The sequence below is a fragment of the Rhinoraja longicauda genome, unplaced genomic scaffold (assembly GCF_053455715.1).
Source record: "Rhinoraja longicauda isolate Sanriku21f unplaced genomic scaffold, sRhiLon1.1 Scf000161, whole genome shotgun sequence".
Lineage (NCBI taxonomy): Eukaryota > Metazoa > Chordata > Chondrichthyes > Rajiformes > Arhynchobatidae > Rhinoraja > Rhinoraja longicauda.
The window spans coordinates 92,175-107,609 of NW_027601379.1; the positions used below are offsets into that span (position 1 = coordinate 92,175).

The 15,435-nt window shown below is 46.1% G+C and overlaps 1 protein-coding gene across 1 annotated transcript in view; it reads right to left on the reverse strand.

Annotated features, from left to right (window-relative positions):
* Window positions 1–15,435, reverse strand: part of LOC144590219 (hepatic and glial cell adhesion molecule-like) — a 47,154-nt gene that overhangs the window by 26,368 nt on the left and 5,351 nt on the right. Inside the window, exon 3 of the mRNA XM_078395002.1 lies at window positions 10,499–10,766. Coding sequence (XP_078251128.1) covers window positions 10,499–10,766 — 268 coding nt within the window. The remainder of the gene's footprint in view (window positions 1–10,498; window positions 10,767–15,435) is intronic.

The window sequence follows — 15,435 nt, forward strand, 5'->3', positions numbered from 1 at the left end:
CCATGCTTCTTCCCAGCAGCCACCAGGCTATTACACACTACAACCTGAGGGCAGCACAGTGGTGCCGCGGTAGAGTTGCTGCCTTGCAGCGCCAGAGACCCGGGTTCGACCCTGACTACAGGTGCTTGTCTGTACGGAGTTTGCACATTCTTCCCATGATCTGCCTGGGTTTTCTCCGAGATCTTTGGTTTCCTCCCACAGCCCAAGGGCGTGCAGGTTTGTAGGTTATTTGGCTGGCTATAAATGCAAATTGTCCCTAGTGTGCTTAGGATAATGCCAGTGTGCAGTATCACTGGTCGGCTCAGACTCGGGAGGTCGAAGGACCTGTTTCCGCACTGTATCTCAACAATAAACTAAATTTCTAAGATTGTTACATTATGCTTTGCAATACATCTATAGGTCTTATTTAAAGTACTGAATGGTACAATTTTTAGTACATCTGTGTTCAATTTTGAATAACGGCTTCATTGCGTGTCTGGCTTGTCTTCCATATCTAAGTCAACAAATAAGTAACTATGCAATGGTTTAGACACAAACTGCTGGATTAACTCAGTGGGACAGGCAGCATCTCTGGATAGAAGGAATGGGCGATGTTTCGGCTCGAGACCCTTCAGACTGAAAGTCAGGGGAGAGGGAAACGAGAGATAAGGCGTGAAAATGAGACATCAAAGGGGACAAAGCTCAAGGAAATTGTAGAATAGATCAATGTGAGTTTGGGGAAGATGACAACAAAGTGAAATTTAATCAGGAATAAATTTCTTTCACATATTCCTTCCATACAGAGATATTGCCTGTCCCGCTGAATTACTCCAGCATTTTGTGTCTATCCTTGGTGTAAACCAACATCTACTGTTCCTTCACACGCACACACACGCACACGCACGCAAACACACACACGCACACGCACACTCACACACGCACACACACACATATATATATATATAACAGATGCTTGTTTAAACCAAGGACAGACACAAAATGCTGGAGTAATTCAGTGGGACAGGCAGCACCTCTGGAGAGAAGGAATTGGTGAAATTAATTTAATCCTGATTAAATTTCACATTGTTGATCCTTGCTTTCATTCTGTTTTGTTCCGTGGCTGTACAATCTCACATTAGTCACACAGCCTGCTTTGACAATGCAAAGACCAAAACTGCACACAATACACCAGGTGTGGTCTTATGGGCCTCAGTGTGGGAAAGTGAGCCTCCCCTTTATCTGCATTTCACCCTGCATTTGTGAACTTAGCATTGAGCCTGTGCAGCGGTAGAGTTGCTGCCTTGCAGCACCAGAGACCAGGGTTCGATCCTGACTACAGGTGCTGTCTGTACGGAGTTTGTACCTTCTCCTCGTAACCTGCGTGGGTTTTCCCCGAGATCTTCAGTTTCCTCCCACACTCCAAAGACGTACAGGTTTGTAGATGAATAAATTTGGTATAAATGTAAAATTGTCCCTAGTGTAGGATAGTGTTAATGTGCGGGGATTGCTGGTCGGTGCAGACTCAGTGGGTCGAAGGGCCCGTTTCCACGCTGTATCTCTGAACTAAACTAAACTAAATGAAAAGGCTTCAATTTCAGTGATAATGAAAAGCCAAAAGAATGTGCTCATTAGAAAATTTTCAGATAGATTATTGGCTTCAAACCATTTAAAAAAAACAAACACAATCTTTCCAAACTGTTGGAACCTTTTAACCCCCAACTTGTTTGTTTATTTTGCATTTATTGCTTTAAAGCCATTAAATTGACCAGCGTTGTTTTAAAAGGTCTTTGAATATGTTTGAATATATGCAAATATTCGCAGGGGTATTCTCTGTTTCAGCTGTGTGTGGAGGAATATCTCAGATGATAATCATGTTTTAGTTGGGCAGGAAAATAACTGCAGATGCTGGTACAAATCGAAGGCATCACAAAATGCTGGAGTAACTCAGCAGGTCAGGCAGCATCTAGGAGAGCAGGAATGGGTGACGTTTCGAAACGTCACCCATTCCCTCTCTCCTAGAGGCTGCCTGACCTGCTGAGTTACTCCAGCATTTTGTGATACCTTCATCATGTTTTAGTTTGTCAGTTGTGTTTCCACCCCTAATAACCTTCAACATAACTCAATGCCTTTCTGTGAAGTAGCAGTCTCTCATAATCAGGCCCTGACCAGAGAATTATCCAGGTTTCTAACAAGAGAGCCTGCTTAGGATAAGGTATTTTGTTAACACTAACATCAGTAAAATGATAACACAGCTGTCTTTTGTCTACACTGAAGATAGACATAAAAATGGTGGAGTAACTCAACTGGACAAACAGCATCTCTGGAGAAAATGAATAGGTGGTGTTTTGGGTCAAGCCTCTACGTCAGTCTGAGAGTCAGAGGAAAAGCTTTTTCCCCAGAGATGCTGTCTGACCCGCTGAGTTACTCCAGCATGTGGTGTCTAACTCCTGTATTATATTCCTTGTATACATTTTTTGATTAAATTTAATTTTGACATGTGTAAAATTAGATACAGCGACTGGTGAATCTCCCACAGAATTGCCCTAATTTAGGTCGAGGTCATAAGTGAGCGGAGCAGAATTAGGCCGTTCGGCCCATCAAGTCTACTCCGCCATTCAATCATGGCCGATCTATCTCTCCCTCCGAACAGGCCTATTTTGCATTTATTGCATTTATTTGCACCTGATGAATTGCAGGACAAAGCATATTTCTCAGTCCAGTGATGTCAACTACTGAGATAACAACTGTTTTTTTTTAACCGCAAGTGTGATTTTACAGTTGTTGCAGGGTGTGGGATACAGAGTAAGATGTAGTCACAAATCCATACAACGGTCAGATCCAGAGTGGCTCTCCCTTGTGCCAGGCTCTTGCCAACTTGCTGTGGGCCGGTACACCTCTGCTGTGTTGAAGAACCTCAATGGCACCAGCAGAAACATATCCAAAACAGAAGAAGGGTCTCGACCCGAAACGTCACCCATTCCTTCTCTCCAGACATGCTGTCTGCCCCGCTAAGTTACTCCAGCTTTTTATGTCTATCCAAAGTAGAACTAAATTGACACTCAGAGACCAGCAGTCGAGAGCTGAGCGGCGGCACGGTGGCGCAGCGGCAGAGTTGCTGCCTCACAGCGCCAGAGACCCGGGTTCAACCCTGACTATGACAGCTGTCAATAGACAATAGGTGCAGGAGGAGGCCATTCGGCCCTTCGAGCCAGCACCGCCATTCAATGTGATCATGGCTGATCATTCTCAATCAGTACCCCGTTCCTGCCTTCTCCCCATACCCCCTGACTCCGTTATCCTTAAGAGCTCTATCTAGCTCTCTCGAATGCACTCAGAGAACTGGCCTCCACTGCTCTCTGAGGCAGAGAATTTCACAGATTCACAACTCTCTGACTGAAAATGTTTTTCCACATCTCAGTTCTAAATGGCCTACCCCTTATTCTTAAACTGTGGCCCCTTGTTCTGGACTCCCCCAACATTGGGAACATGTTTCCTGCCTCTAACGTGTCCAACCCGTTAATAATCTTATATGTTTCGATAAGATCTCCTCTCATCCTTCTAAATTCCAGTGTATACAAGCCTAGTCGCTCCAGTCTTTCAACGTATGACAGTCCCGCCATTCAGGGAATTAACCTAGTAAACCTACGCAGCACACCCTCAATAGCAAGAATATCCTTCCTCAAATTTGGAGACCAAAACTGCACAGTACTCCAGGTGCGGTCTCACTAGGACCCTGTACAACTGCAGAAGGACCTCTTTGCTCCTATACTCAACTCCTCTTGTTATGAAGGCCAACATTCCATTGGCTTTCTTCACTGCCTGCTGTACCTGCATGCTTCCTTTCAGAGTCTGCACGGAGTTTGTACGTTCTCCCTGTCACCGCGTGGGTTTTCTCCGGGTGCTCCGGTTTCCTCCCACACTCCAAACGATGTACATGTTTGTAGGTTATTTGGCTTCTGTAGTCTCGGCCTGTATCCACACTGTATCTCTGAAGTAAAGTCGAAAGCTAAATGTTTCTGCACTGAAGAGCTTTACAATTGAATGTTCCTGTTTTGTTGGAAGAGATCTGTGTAAAATTAATACACGAGTATAAGGTTCATAAAATATAAGGGCAGAATTAAGCTATATGACCCATTCATATAGTTTAGTTCAGTTTAGTTTATTGTCATGTGTTCCGGGGTGCAGTGAAAAGCTTTTGTTGCGTGCTAACCAGTCAGCAGAAAGAATACGTGATTACAATCGAGCCATTTACAGTGTATAGAAACATGATACGGGAATAACGTTTAGTGCAAGGTAAAGCCAGCAAAGTCTGATCAAGGATAGTCCAAGGGTCATCAAAGAGGTAGATAGTAGTTCAACACTGCTCTCTGGTTGTGGTAGGATGGTTCAGTTGCCTGATTACATCTAGTCTGCTCAACCATTCAGTCATGGCTGATATATCTTTCCCTCCCAACCCCATTCTCCTGCATTCTCCACGTAAACATTGACACCTGTTCAAATCAAGAACCTATCAAACTCCGCTTTTAAAGTACCCAAAGACTTGGCCTCCACAACCATCTGTGGCATTGAACTCCACAGATTCACCAACCTCTGACTAAATAAATTCCACCACATTTCCTTTTAAAAGTAACATCCTTTTATTCTGAGCTGTGCCCTCTGGTCCTACACTCTCCCACTTGTGGAAACATCCTCTCTATCTAGCCCTTTCATCATCTTTGGACACCCTGTGCGTAGGGGAGAGGGCAGGGCTGAAGATGTCCTGGTTGGGTTGCTCCTGGGCCTGGCCAAGCTGACCATCCCCGAGTCACGGCGCCAGGCAGAAGAGGGCTCTGCCCGAGCTGGCTGCCTGCCCCTTTTCTGGGGTTACATCCACGCCCGGGTGGTACTAGAGGGGTACTGGGGGACTTCCGGGACCGTTGGGCACCGCAGTGGGTGGAATGCATCCTTGACATGGATTGTAATAAAGTTGTTTAATACTCCATATATTTGCTATTTAAGACAACCTGTTTTACTTGCACGAATGTGGTGGGTTTGTTTTGAATTGTTTAGTATTGTAAATAATTAAATTGAGCTATTTCTGGAAATGCATTTGCTAATCTGTGTCTTCCTGAGGTGCTTGATCTGTGATTGTCGTAGGACCATCTGAAGAGGAGAAAAGCTCGATGGCCTGCAGGAAAGGAAAGGAACACCATGCACATCAAAGGGAGATTCTGTGCCCCTTTGCCAGGGTTACCTCCGTGCTCGGGAGGTACTAGAGAGGGACCACGCGTTGTCCACGGGCATCCTGGGGGATTTCCGGGACCGTGGGGGTAGAATGTATCCACAATAAGAATTGTATTATAGTTATTTGAATAATTTAGTGCATAAGATAATTTGGTGATTTTGTATGATGGTGGTGGGTTGGTGTGCTACCACGGTTATGGTTTGTAAATGTTATTTTATATCGTAACGGAATAAATTATTTTTGATTAAAATAAGTGAGATTCTGTATATAGTGTCCTCTGTATACAATGACCCAGATTGCTACAAGTGATCACTGCATTTGACGCTCTTAAATAAAGATGGACACAACATGCTGGAGTAACTCAGCAGGTCAGGCAGCATCCCTGGAGAGAAGGAATGGGTGACGTTTCGGGTCGAGACCCTTCTGTAGACTTTCCCTCACTCTGCTGCCTTCAGCCCTTGGAACAAATTGCCCTTAGTGTCAATGTAAATTGTCCAGAGTGTGTGTAGGATAGTGTGAGTGTGCGGGGATCGCTGGTCAGGACCCGTTTCCACACTGTATCTCTAAACTAAACTAAACTACAGTTTGCAACTGTGTATTTCTTATGGGCTTACATCCGATTCTATCTTTAGCCTGTGTCCGACAATCTGGCTATCAGGGAACCCCCTCGCCTGAGGTCATCTGTGGCCGGCCATGTTTAGTCCGGCTCCTTCTCTCTTCCAGCTTTCAGTCCTGCTCCCACCTCTGAAATGTCACCAACCCATTTCCCCAGATGCTGCCTGACCTGCTGAGTTAAGGGCCTGTCTCACTTAGGCGATTGTTTAGGCGACTGCCAGAGACTGTCATAGTCATAGCAGGTCGCCGAAAAAACGGCGACTGGACCCCATACGACAAGCTACAACAACCTACCACCTAGTCGATGTCAAGTTACGGCAAGCTACCGACAAACGGCGACCTAATCGTCGCAAGTAGGACGTCCACCTACGACCGCACCTACGAGGAGACCTACGACGAGACCTACGCCAACCTACCACCACAGAGGTGACAACCTATGACAAACGAAGTTAACCTATGTCCACACGCGACAAGCTACGACAAGCTACAATCCTGAAGACAATTCACGTTTCACCCAGTTTCCTTAGAAAAGGGGGTGTATGGTAGGGTTTCAAATCATTCTGCACCATGACTATTTGAAAGTGATGCCGTGGGAAACTACTTTGCAGATGATACTAAGCTGGGGGGTAGTGTGAATTGTGAGGAAGATGCATTAAGGCTGCAGGGTGACTTGGACAGGTTGTGTGAGTGGGCGGATACATGGCAGATGCAGTTTAATGTAGATAAGTGTGAGGTTATTCACTTTGGAAGTAAGAATAGAAAGGCAGATTATTATCTGAATGGTGTCAAGTTAGGAGGAGGGGGAGTTCAACGAGATCTGGGTGTCCTAGTGCATCAGTCAATGAAAGGAAGCATGCAGGTACAGCAGGCAGTGAAGAAAGCCAATGGAATGTTGGCCTTCATAACAAGAGGAGTTGAGTATAGGAGCAAAGAGGTCCTTCTACAGTTGTACCGGGCCCTGGTGAGACCGCACCTGGAGTACTGTGTGCAGTTTTGGTCTCCAAATTTGAGGAAGGATATTCTTGCTATGGAGGGCGTGCAGCGTAGGTTCACTAGGTTAATTCCCGGAATGGCGGGACTGTCGTATGTTGAAAGGCTGGAGCGATTGGGCTTGTATACACTGGAATTTAGAAGGATGAGGGGGGATCTTATTGAAACATATAAGATAATTAGGGGATTGGACACATTAGAGGCAGGAAACATGTTCCCAATGTTGGGGGAGTCCAGAACAAGGGGCCACAGTTTAAGAATAAGGGGTAGGCCATTTAGAACGGAGATGAGGAAGAACTTTTTCAGTCAGAGAGTGGTGAACGTGTGGAATTCTCTGCCTCAGAAGGCAGTGGAGGCCAGTTTGTTGGATGCTTTCAAGAGAGAGCTGGATAGAGCTCTTAAGGATAGCGGAGTGAGGGGGTATGGGGAGAAGGCAGGAACGGGGTACTGATTGAGAGTGATCAGCCATGATCGCATTGAATGGCGGTGCTGGCTCGAAGGGCTGAATGGCCTACTCCTGCACCTATTGTCTATTGTCTATTGTCTATTGAAATACAATAACTTCATACATCAATTTTCCGTCAAAATGTCAAGAATTTCCTTTAATGATATTGAAACAAACAAAAATTTAAAAAAGAATGCATACAAAAATATTGTAATAAACATCAATAAATTTCAATAAACTTCAAACTTTCAAACTCAAACTTTAAACGGAATACAAGTGCAAAAACATACAAAACCTAACATCATTTATGGCACACATTACACTGATGGGTGATCAGATCAAGTCTACACTTGGAATTCACCAAAGTCAGCACCGGTGACAACCTACATCACCTGGCGACAACCTACGACAGCGACTACATCAGGAGACGTCAAGCTACGTCAAACCAACAGTTGACGAAAAAATTGAAACATTTCAAAATCCAGCGGCGACCAGAAAAACGCTACGACTCTTTGGAGACGACTCACGACCGTACAGGCAACACCCCGGCAACTGAGTGGTGACAGCCTAAAAAATCGCCTAAGTGGGTCAGGAGTTTTACTCCAGCATTTTGTGTCTGTCTTTGGAATTCTGGGGAATGCAAGCCATTGAGTTCAATATGCATTGATGTATACATTCGGGCAGCATAGTAGCATGGCAGTAGAGTTGCTTCCTGACTGCACCAGACACTCGGGTTCGATCCTGACTATGGATGCTGGTGCTGTCTGTATGGAGTTTGCACGTTCTCCTCGTGACCTGCTTGGGTTTATGGCAGGTGCTCCGGTTTCCTCCCACAAGCCAAAGGCATGCAGGTCTGTAGGTTTAATCTGAATCTGAATAAGTTTATTGGCCAAGTAAATTTATAAGTTTATTGGCACACGCAAGGAATGTGCCTTGGTGCTCCGCTCACAAATGACAACACAAACATACAGTTAACAATTACGAATGAAGCATAACCACATGAAAACAATAAGGATACAACATTATGGTCTAAACGTGTGGGTGAAAATAAACCAGAGCAAAAAAGAGACGACACTTTGGTTATTGAGTATGAGAATCTATGCTATTAGCTGATATAGTTCATTAGAGATATTGATATTTTGTTGTAGATGGTTGAAGATGGTTTCTTTTGTTGTTGTTTTAGCTAATATAAAATGGATGCTTATTTTCAGTAGAAAGCAGTAAGATGGATGCTTGTGGTAGAAATGTTATCATTGGGGATGGAATGTGTTTGTCCCTTTAGGAGTGATAGGGAGTAGACAGAGGAGTATAGGGATTCTTTGTTCTCCCCTGTCTGACAGTGTGAGCCTGTGTACTGAAACAATAGAGCAAGGTCGTGCAGCTGCGAGATTGCTCGCATATAAGAGATAAAGAAAGTTTATTTCTCAGTAACAACTCCTTATATGGGTGCGTGTGAAAGTAGGGAAAGTTTTGAATCCACTCTAGGTAGATTGATGCGTTTCCCCGAAAGCATGTGACTTATATTCTTGGTTTCTGAGCATGTGACCTGTATTAATGATTTTGTTTTCTCTGTAACCATGGGAATTGTATTAGAATTGTAATTGGTCATTGATTTCTTTTTGTCACACCTTTCTTTTCTGTATAAAAAAGTAAACAATCGTGGAAAAGTTGTTCTTCCCCTCTCCTCAGTTGAGATCTTTTCAGACACTAGTATTGTGGCTGGAGATCCTCACAGGAAGAACCCCACTGTGGAATAAATCTGATGTGCTCATCCAGTATTACGTGTGTTATTCAGACTGAAGGTAAAGAACTTGAATTATCAAGTGGAGCTACTACTCGTGGAAAAAAAGCTGGTTTTATGTCTGGCTGTGGCTGCTCCGACAGTCCAGAGTCCCCTTCCAGAGGGAAGTGCTTCGGCTTTGGTAAAAAAAAAATGCTTTGCTAAAAATATTTTCTTTGGTTAAAAAAAAGTAAAATTGTCTGTAGATTATTGTTAGCACACGTGGTGAACGCTGGCATTTCCGCACTGTATCTCTAAAGTCTAAACATCATCACCATTGTTCTGATGTCCATCTTACCCGTACATTTTTACCATTCCTAATTCAAAGAGATAGCATAAGCATTGCTTTTGCACTGGAGCAAATTCTTAAAGGACTCTCTACCCCTTTAAGAATTTGTTCCAGTGAAAAAGCAATGTGCCCACACAGCAGAGTTGACTGTAAATTTAGAAACATAGAAAATAGGTGCAGGAGTAGGCCATTCGGCCCTTCCAGCCAGCACCACCATTCAATGTGATCATGCGTGGGTTTTCTCCCACACAGCAAAGACATGCAGGTTTGTAGGTTAGTTGACATCAGTACAATTGTAAATTGTCCCTCGTGTGTGTAGGATAGACAATAGACAATAGGTGCAGGAGGAGGCCATTCGGCCCATCCAGCCAGCACCGCCATTCAATGTGATCATGGCTGATCATTCTCAATCAGTACCCCGTTCCTGCCTTCTCCCCATACCCCCTGACTCCGCTATCCTTAAGAGCTCTATCCAGCTCTCTCAGTAGACTGAAGCACATGTTTCCGCGTTGTTTCTCTATATCTATAAACTGGAAGTTAAACACACTGTGGAGAACGGAGTGATATCTTCTGCTGATAAGGTCAGATAACAAAAGTTGGCAGGAGTTTTTAGTTTTATCTAGTTTAGTTTATACAGCGCAGAAACAGGCTCTTTAGTTGTATTTAGTTTATATTATACAGCGCAGAAACAGGCTCTTCGGCCCATCGAGTTCGCACCGACCACCGATCCCTGCACATTAATACTATCCTACACTAGGCATATTTTTTAAATATTGATACCAAGCCAATTAACCCTACAAACATGCACATCTATGGAGTGTGGGAGGAAATCCATGCGGGTCACGGGGAGAAAGTACAAACTCCGTACAGATGTTCAAGGAAAGTCTTTCCCCTGACTCTCAGTCTGAAGAAGGGTCTCGACCCGAAACGTCAACTATTCCTTCTCTCCGGAGATGCTGCCTAACCCGCTGAGTTACTCCAGCTTTTTGTGTCTATCTTCTATTATTTAAAACGGCCCGCAGCCAGGATCGAACCTGGGTCACTGGCGCCGTAAGAGCTACGAGGCAGCAACTCTGCCGTTGCACCTCCATGCCGCCTCTTGTGTAGCATAAACAACCTGGGTCAAATGGTGAACATTTGTGTAATTGGCCTTTGCAAAAACCATGACAGACTTACCATTGATGATCAGCTGGTAGGTGGTTGGTTCGACTGACTTGGTTTTCCACGCTGCATGTGTAATAGCCAGAGTCTGATCCCTCTGCGTTCCAAATGGTAAAAGTTACATTTCCATCAGACAGGGACTGCCATGGGGTCACTGGGAGAACAACCCCTTCTCTGATCCACAGAATGGAAGTAGCTCTCCCTCTCTGCACCGTGCAGTTCAGCACAGCCATGTGGGTCTCAGGGTTGTATTCACTGGAGATGGACGGTGTGGAGGGAGGATCTGGAGAACAACAGAGTCAATGAGCCACGGCACAAAATCCTTTTTTTTTACCTCAAGTATACAAAAGTAATTGCAGATTTATTAAAGGGATCTGCAAGAGTCACTGCCTCAAAAAGGCAGCCAGCATCATCGGAGACACACACCACCCTGGCCACGCTCTGATGCCTTCTGAGGAGGTGGAGGTGTCGACCGGCTTTCTTGGCCTTTGCTTCGATGTGGGGGTCCAGGACGAGGTGCTGGTGATATTTACTCCGAGGTACTTAAATTTTTCAACCATCTCTACTTTGGCGCCATAACTGCAGACTGGGGCATGTGAACCACTTCCTTTCTCAAGTCGATCACTATCTCCATTGTCTTGCGGACATTGAGGGAAAGGCTTTATTCACAAAATGCTGGAGTAACTCAGCAGGACAGGCAGCATCTCGGGAGAGAAGGAATGGGTGACGTTTCGGGTCGAGACCCTTCTTCAGACTGATGTCAGGGGGGCGGGACAAAGGAAGGATATAGGTGGAGGCAGGAAGATAGAGGGAGATCTGGGAAGGAGGAGGGGAAGGGAGGGACAGAGGAACTATCTCTCTTGGAGAAATCGATGTTCATGCCACTGGGCTGCAAACTGCCACGGCGAAATATGAGGTGCTGTTCCTCCAATTTCCGGTGGGCCTCACTATGGCATTGGAGGAGGCCCATGACAGAAAGGTCAGACTGGGAATGGGAGGGGGAGTTGAAGTGCTCGGCCACCGGGAGATCAGTTTGGTCACTGCGGACCGAGCGCAGGTGTGCAGCGAAGCGATCGCCGAGCCTGCGCTTGGTTTCGCCGATGTAAATAAGTTGACATCTAGAGCAGCGGATGCAATAGATGAGGTTGGAGGAGGTGCAGGTGAACCTTTGTTTCACCTGGAAAGACTGTTTGGGTGCTTGGATGTGAAAAGAAAGGCTGTTGTCTTGATACCAGGTCACGAGGTTCTCACCCCCATCTCTCTCACACCCCATTTAGGACTATGCCCTCGAGGTTACGTTGACATTTCTCAAACATCTTCCCACAATAGAATGATTCACATTTCTCAGCCACCATCTGCCATCAGCCTGATTACATTCTTTTCGTCTCTACATCCTTTCTCCTCATCGGCGAGGCCAAGCACAGGCTCAGCGATCGTTTCGTTGAACACCTCCGCTCAGTCCGTCTTAACCTGCCTGATCTCCCGGTGGCTCAGCACTTCAACTCCCGCTCCCATTCCCAATCTGACCTTTCTGTCCTGGGCCTCCTCCACTGTCAGAGTGAGGCCCAGCACAAATTGGAGGAACAGCACCTCATATTTCGCTTGGGTAGTTTACACCGCAGCGGTATGAACATTGACTTCTCTAACTTCAGATAGCCCTTGCTTTCCCTCTCTATCCCCTCCCCCTTCCCAGTTCTCCCACTAGTCTTACTGTCTCCGACTACATTCTATCTTTGTCCCGCCCCCTCCCCTGACATCAGTCTGAAGAAAGGTCTTGACCCGAAATGTCACCCATTCCTTCTCTCCAGAGACGCAGCCTGACCCGCTGAGTTACTCCAGCATTTTGTGTCTACCTTATATTCTTTTCATGTCTATTAATGACATTCCATTGGCTCTCTCTACACCACGCTGTCTCGGCAAGGCCACCAGCATCATCAAAAACGAGTCTAACCCTGAACGCTCCCTCTCCCATCAGAAATGAGATACAGAAATGTGAAACACATATCTCCAGATTCAGGGACAGTTTCTTCCCAGCTGTTATCAAGCAACTGAACCATCCTATCACCATCTAGAGTGGTCCTGAGCTACCATCTACATCATTGGAGACCCTCGGACTGTCTTTATTCAGACGTTACTAGCTTTATCTTACACTAAACATTATTCCATTTATCCTGTAAGTGTACACTGCACAGATGGCTTGATTGTAATCATGTATAGTCTTTCGGCCGACTGGATAGCACGCAACAAAAAGCTTTTCACTGTACCTCGGTACACATAACAATAAACTAAACTAAACTTCACAGATCAATGTTTCCAGGTCTGCTCATTTTCAGATTTAGGGATTACATCACATAAACTTAAATCCCAATTATTAAATTGTGTTCAAGAAAATAGTCATCGGAGTAGGGTCGTCACCTGAAATTGGAGAATACAATGTTCATACATTAGCTTGTAAGCTCCAGTCAAGTCCAATAATCAATCTTTCACAAAATGCTGGAGTAACTCAGCAAGTCAGGCAGCATCTCGGGAGAGAAGGAATGGGTGACGTTTCAGGTCGAGACCCTTCTTCAGACTGTTTACGTCACCCATTCCTTCTCTCCCGAGATGCTGCCTGACCTGCTGAGTTACTCCAGTATTTTGTGAATAAATACCTTCGATTTGTACCAGCATCTGCAGTTATCTTCTTATATTATATATCAATAGACAATAGACAATAGGTGCAGGAGTAGGCCATTCGGCCCTTCGAGCCAGCACCGCCATTCAATGTGATCATGGCTGACCATTCTCAATCAGTACCCCGTTCCTGCTTTCTCCCCATACCCCCTGACTCCGCTATCCTTAAGAGCTCTATCTAGCTCTCTCTTGAATGTATTCAGAGAATTGGCCTCCACTGCCCTCTGAGGTAGAGAATTCCACAGATTCACAACTCTGACTAAAAAAGTTTTTCCTCATCTCTGTTCTAAATGGCCTACCCCTTATTCTTAAACTGTGGCCCCTGGTTCTGGACTCCCCCAACATTGGGAACATGTTTCCTGCCTCTAACATGTCCAACCCCTTAATAATCTTATACGTTTCAATAAGATCCCCTCTCATCCTTCTAAATTCCAGTGTATACAAGCATAGTCGCTCCAGTCTTTCAACATATGACAGTCCCGCCATTCCGGGAATTAACCTAGTAAACCTACGCTGCACGCCCTCAATAGCAAGAATATCCTTCCTCAAATTTGGAGACCAAAACTGCACACAGTACTCCAGGTGCGGCCTCACTAGGGCCCTGTACAACTGCAGAAGGACCTCTTTGCTCCTATACTCAACTCCTCTTGGCGGCGCGTGCAGACGCAGCGGCCCCACGCTCTCCCGATTTTTCGAGTGTTTTTAATGTTTCCTCAAGTTCGTCAAGTTTGTTAAGTTTGTTAAGTAGACAGTATAGTCGTGAGTTCTTGCTGGACAAGAAAATAACAACATCAACAACACTGGACGCTACGCTTGCAGAGGAACTTAGCGGCCTCAGAATACTCTGCCTGACCTCGGCCTCGAGTGCTGCCCCCCGGCTGGAAAGGAGACGCCGCATGCGGTGTGAGAGGAAGCAGAAGAGGGGTAAGTGCGGAGGCATCCGGGCTAGGCTAGCGGCTAGCCCACACAGACCGGCTATTCCGAGCATGCTAATGGCTAATGTACGCTCACTGGACAATAAAATGGACACTATAAGACTTCTCCGGTCGACCCAGCGTGAGGTGAGGGAATGCTGTGTTTACGTTTTCATGGAAACATGGCTTAATGACAACATCCCGGACTCCGCTGTTCAGCTCGACCGGCTAACATGCTACCGATCGGACAGAGCTACGGTTAGCGGGGGGAAGACTCGCGGCGGCGGTGTGATTGTTTACATCAGTGATGCTTGGTGTCGGGACGCTGTGTTGGTCTACAAACACTGTTCACCGCTGGCGGAGTTTATGTTTGTGAAGTGCTGGCCTTTCTACCTCCCGAGGAAGCTAACAGCTATCCTGTTAGTCGCTGTTTACATCCCTCCCAGTTCCAACAACAAGGACAGAGAGGAGGCACTCTGTGAACTGTACCGGGCCATCTCTGAGCAGCAGACAGCACACCCAGATGGCTTTCTCATCGTAGCTGGGGACTTCAACCATGCTAACCTAAAAACTGTCATGCCTAAAGTATACCAGCATGTTGATTTCCCAACACGAGAAAACAACACCTTGGACCTTGTTTACACGACCATCAAAGGAGCATACAAGGCTTCCCCCCTCCCCCACATCGGCCTCTCTGATCACCTCACCGTTCTGCTGAAACTGGCATACAGACTCCGGGTGAAAGTCACCAAACCGGTTTCAAAAGAGGTACGTGTGTGGTCAGAGGACAGCACAGCTGCACTCCAAAACTGCTTTGAGACTACAGACTGGGACATGTTCAAGCAGGCAGCAACATACAACAACACAACCAACATTCAGGAATACACAGAGACAGTTACAGGCTACATCACCAAATGCATTGATGATGTGACCCACACCAGAGCCATCACCATCCGGGCTAACCAGAAGCCATGGCTGACAGGGGAGGTCCATGGGCTGCTGAGGGTCCGCAACGTTGCCTTCAGAGAGGGCAATCCAGCAGGTCTCAGAGCAGCCAGGGCCAACCTTTCCAGTGGCATCAGGAAAGCCAAACAACACTACACCCGGCGTATCACAGCCCACTTCAGTGGCAGCAGAGACACACGGAGCCTGTGGAAGGGTATTAGGACTATCACGGACTACAAACCCTTACCACAGACCTGTGACAGTGACACCTCTCTCCTGAACGACCTCAACGGCTTCTTCGCACGCTTTGAAGCACAGAGCAACACACCTGCGCAGAAAACAACTCCCCCCCCGAACGACCAGGCTATTTGTCTGTCTCCAGGCAGTGTGAGGAGCACACTGTTAAGGATTAACACCCGA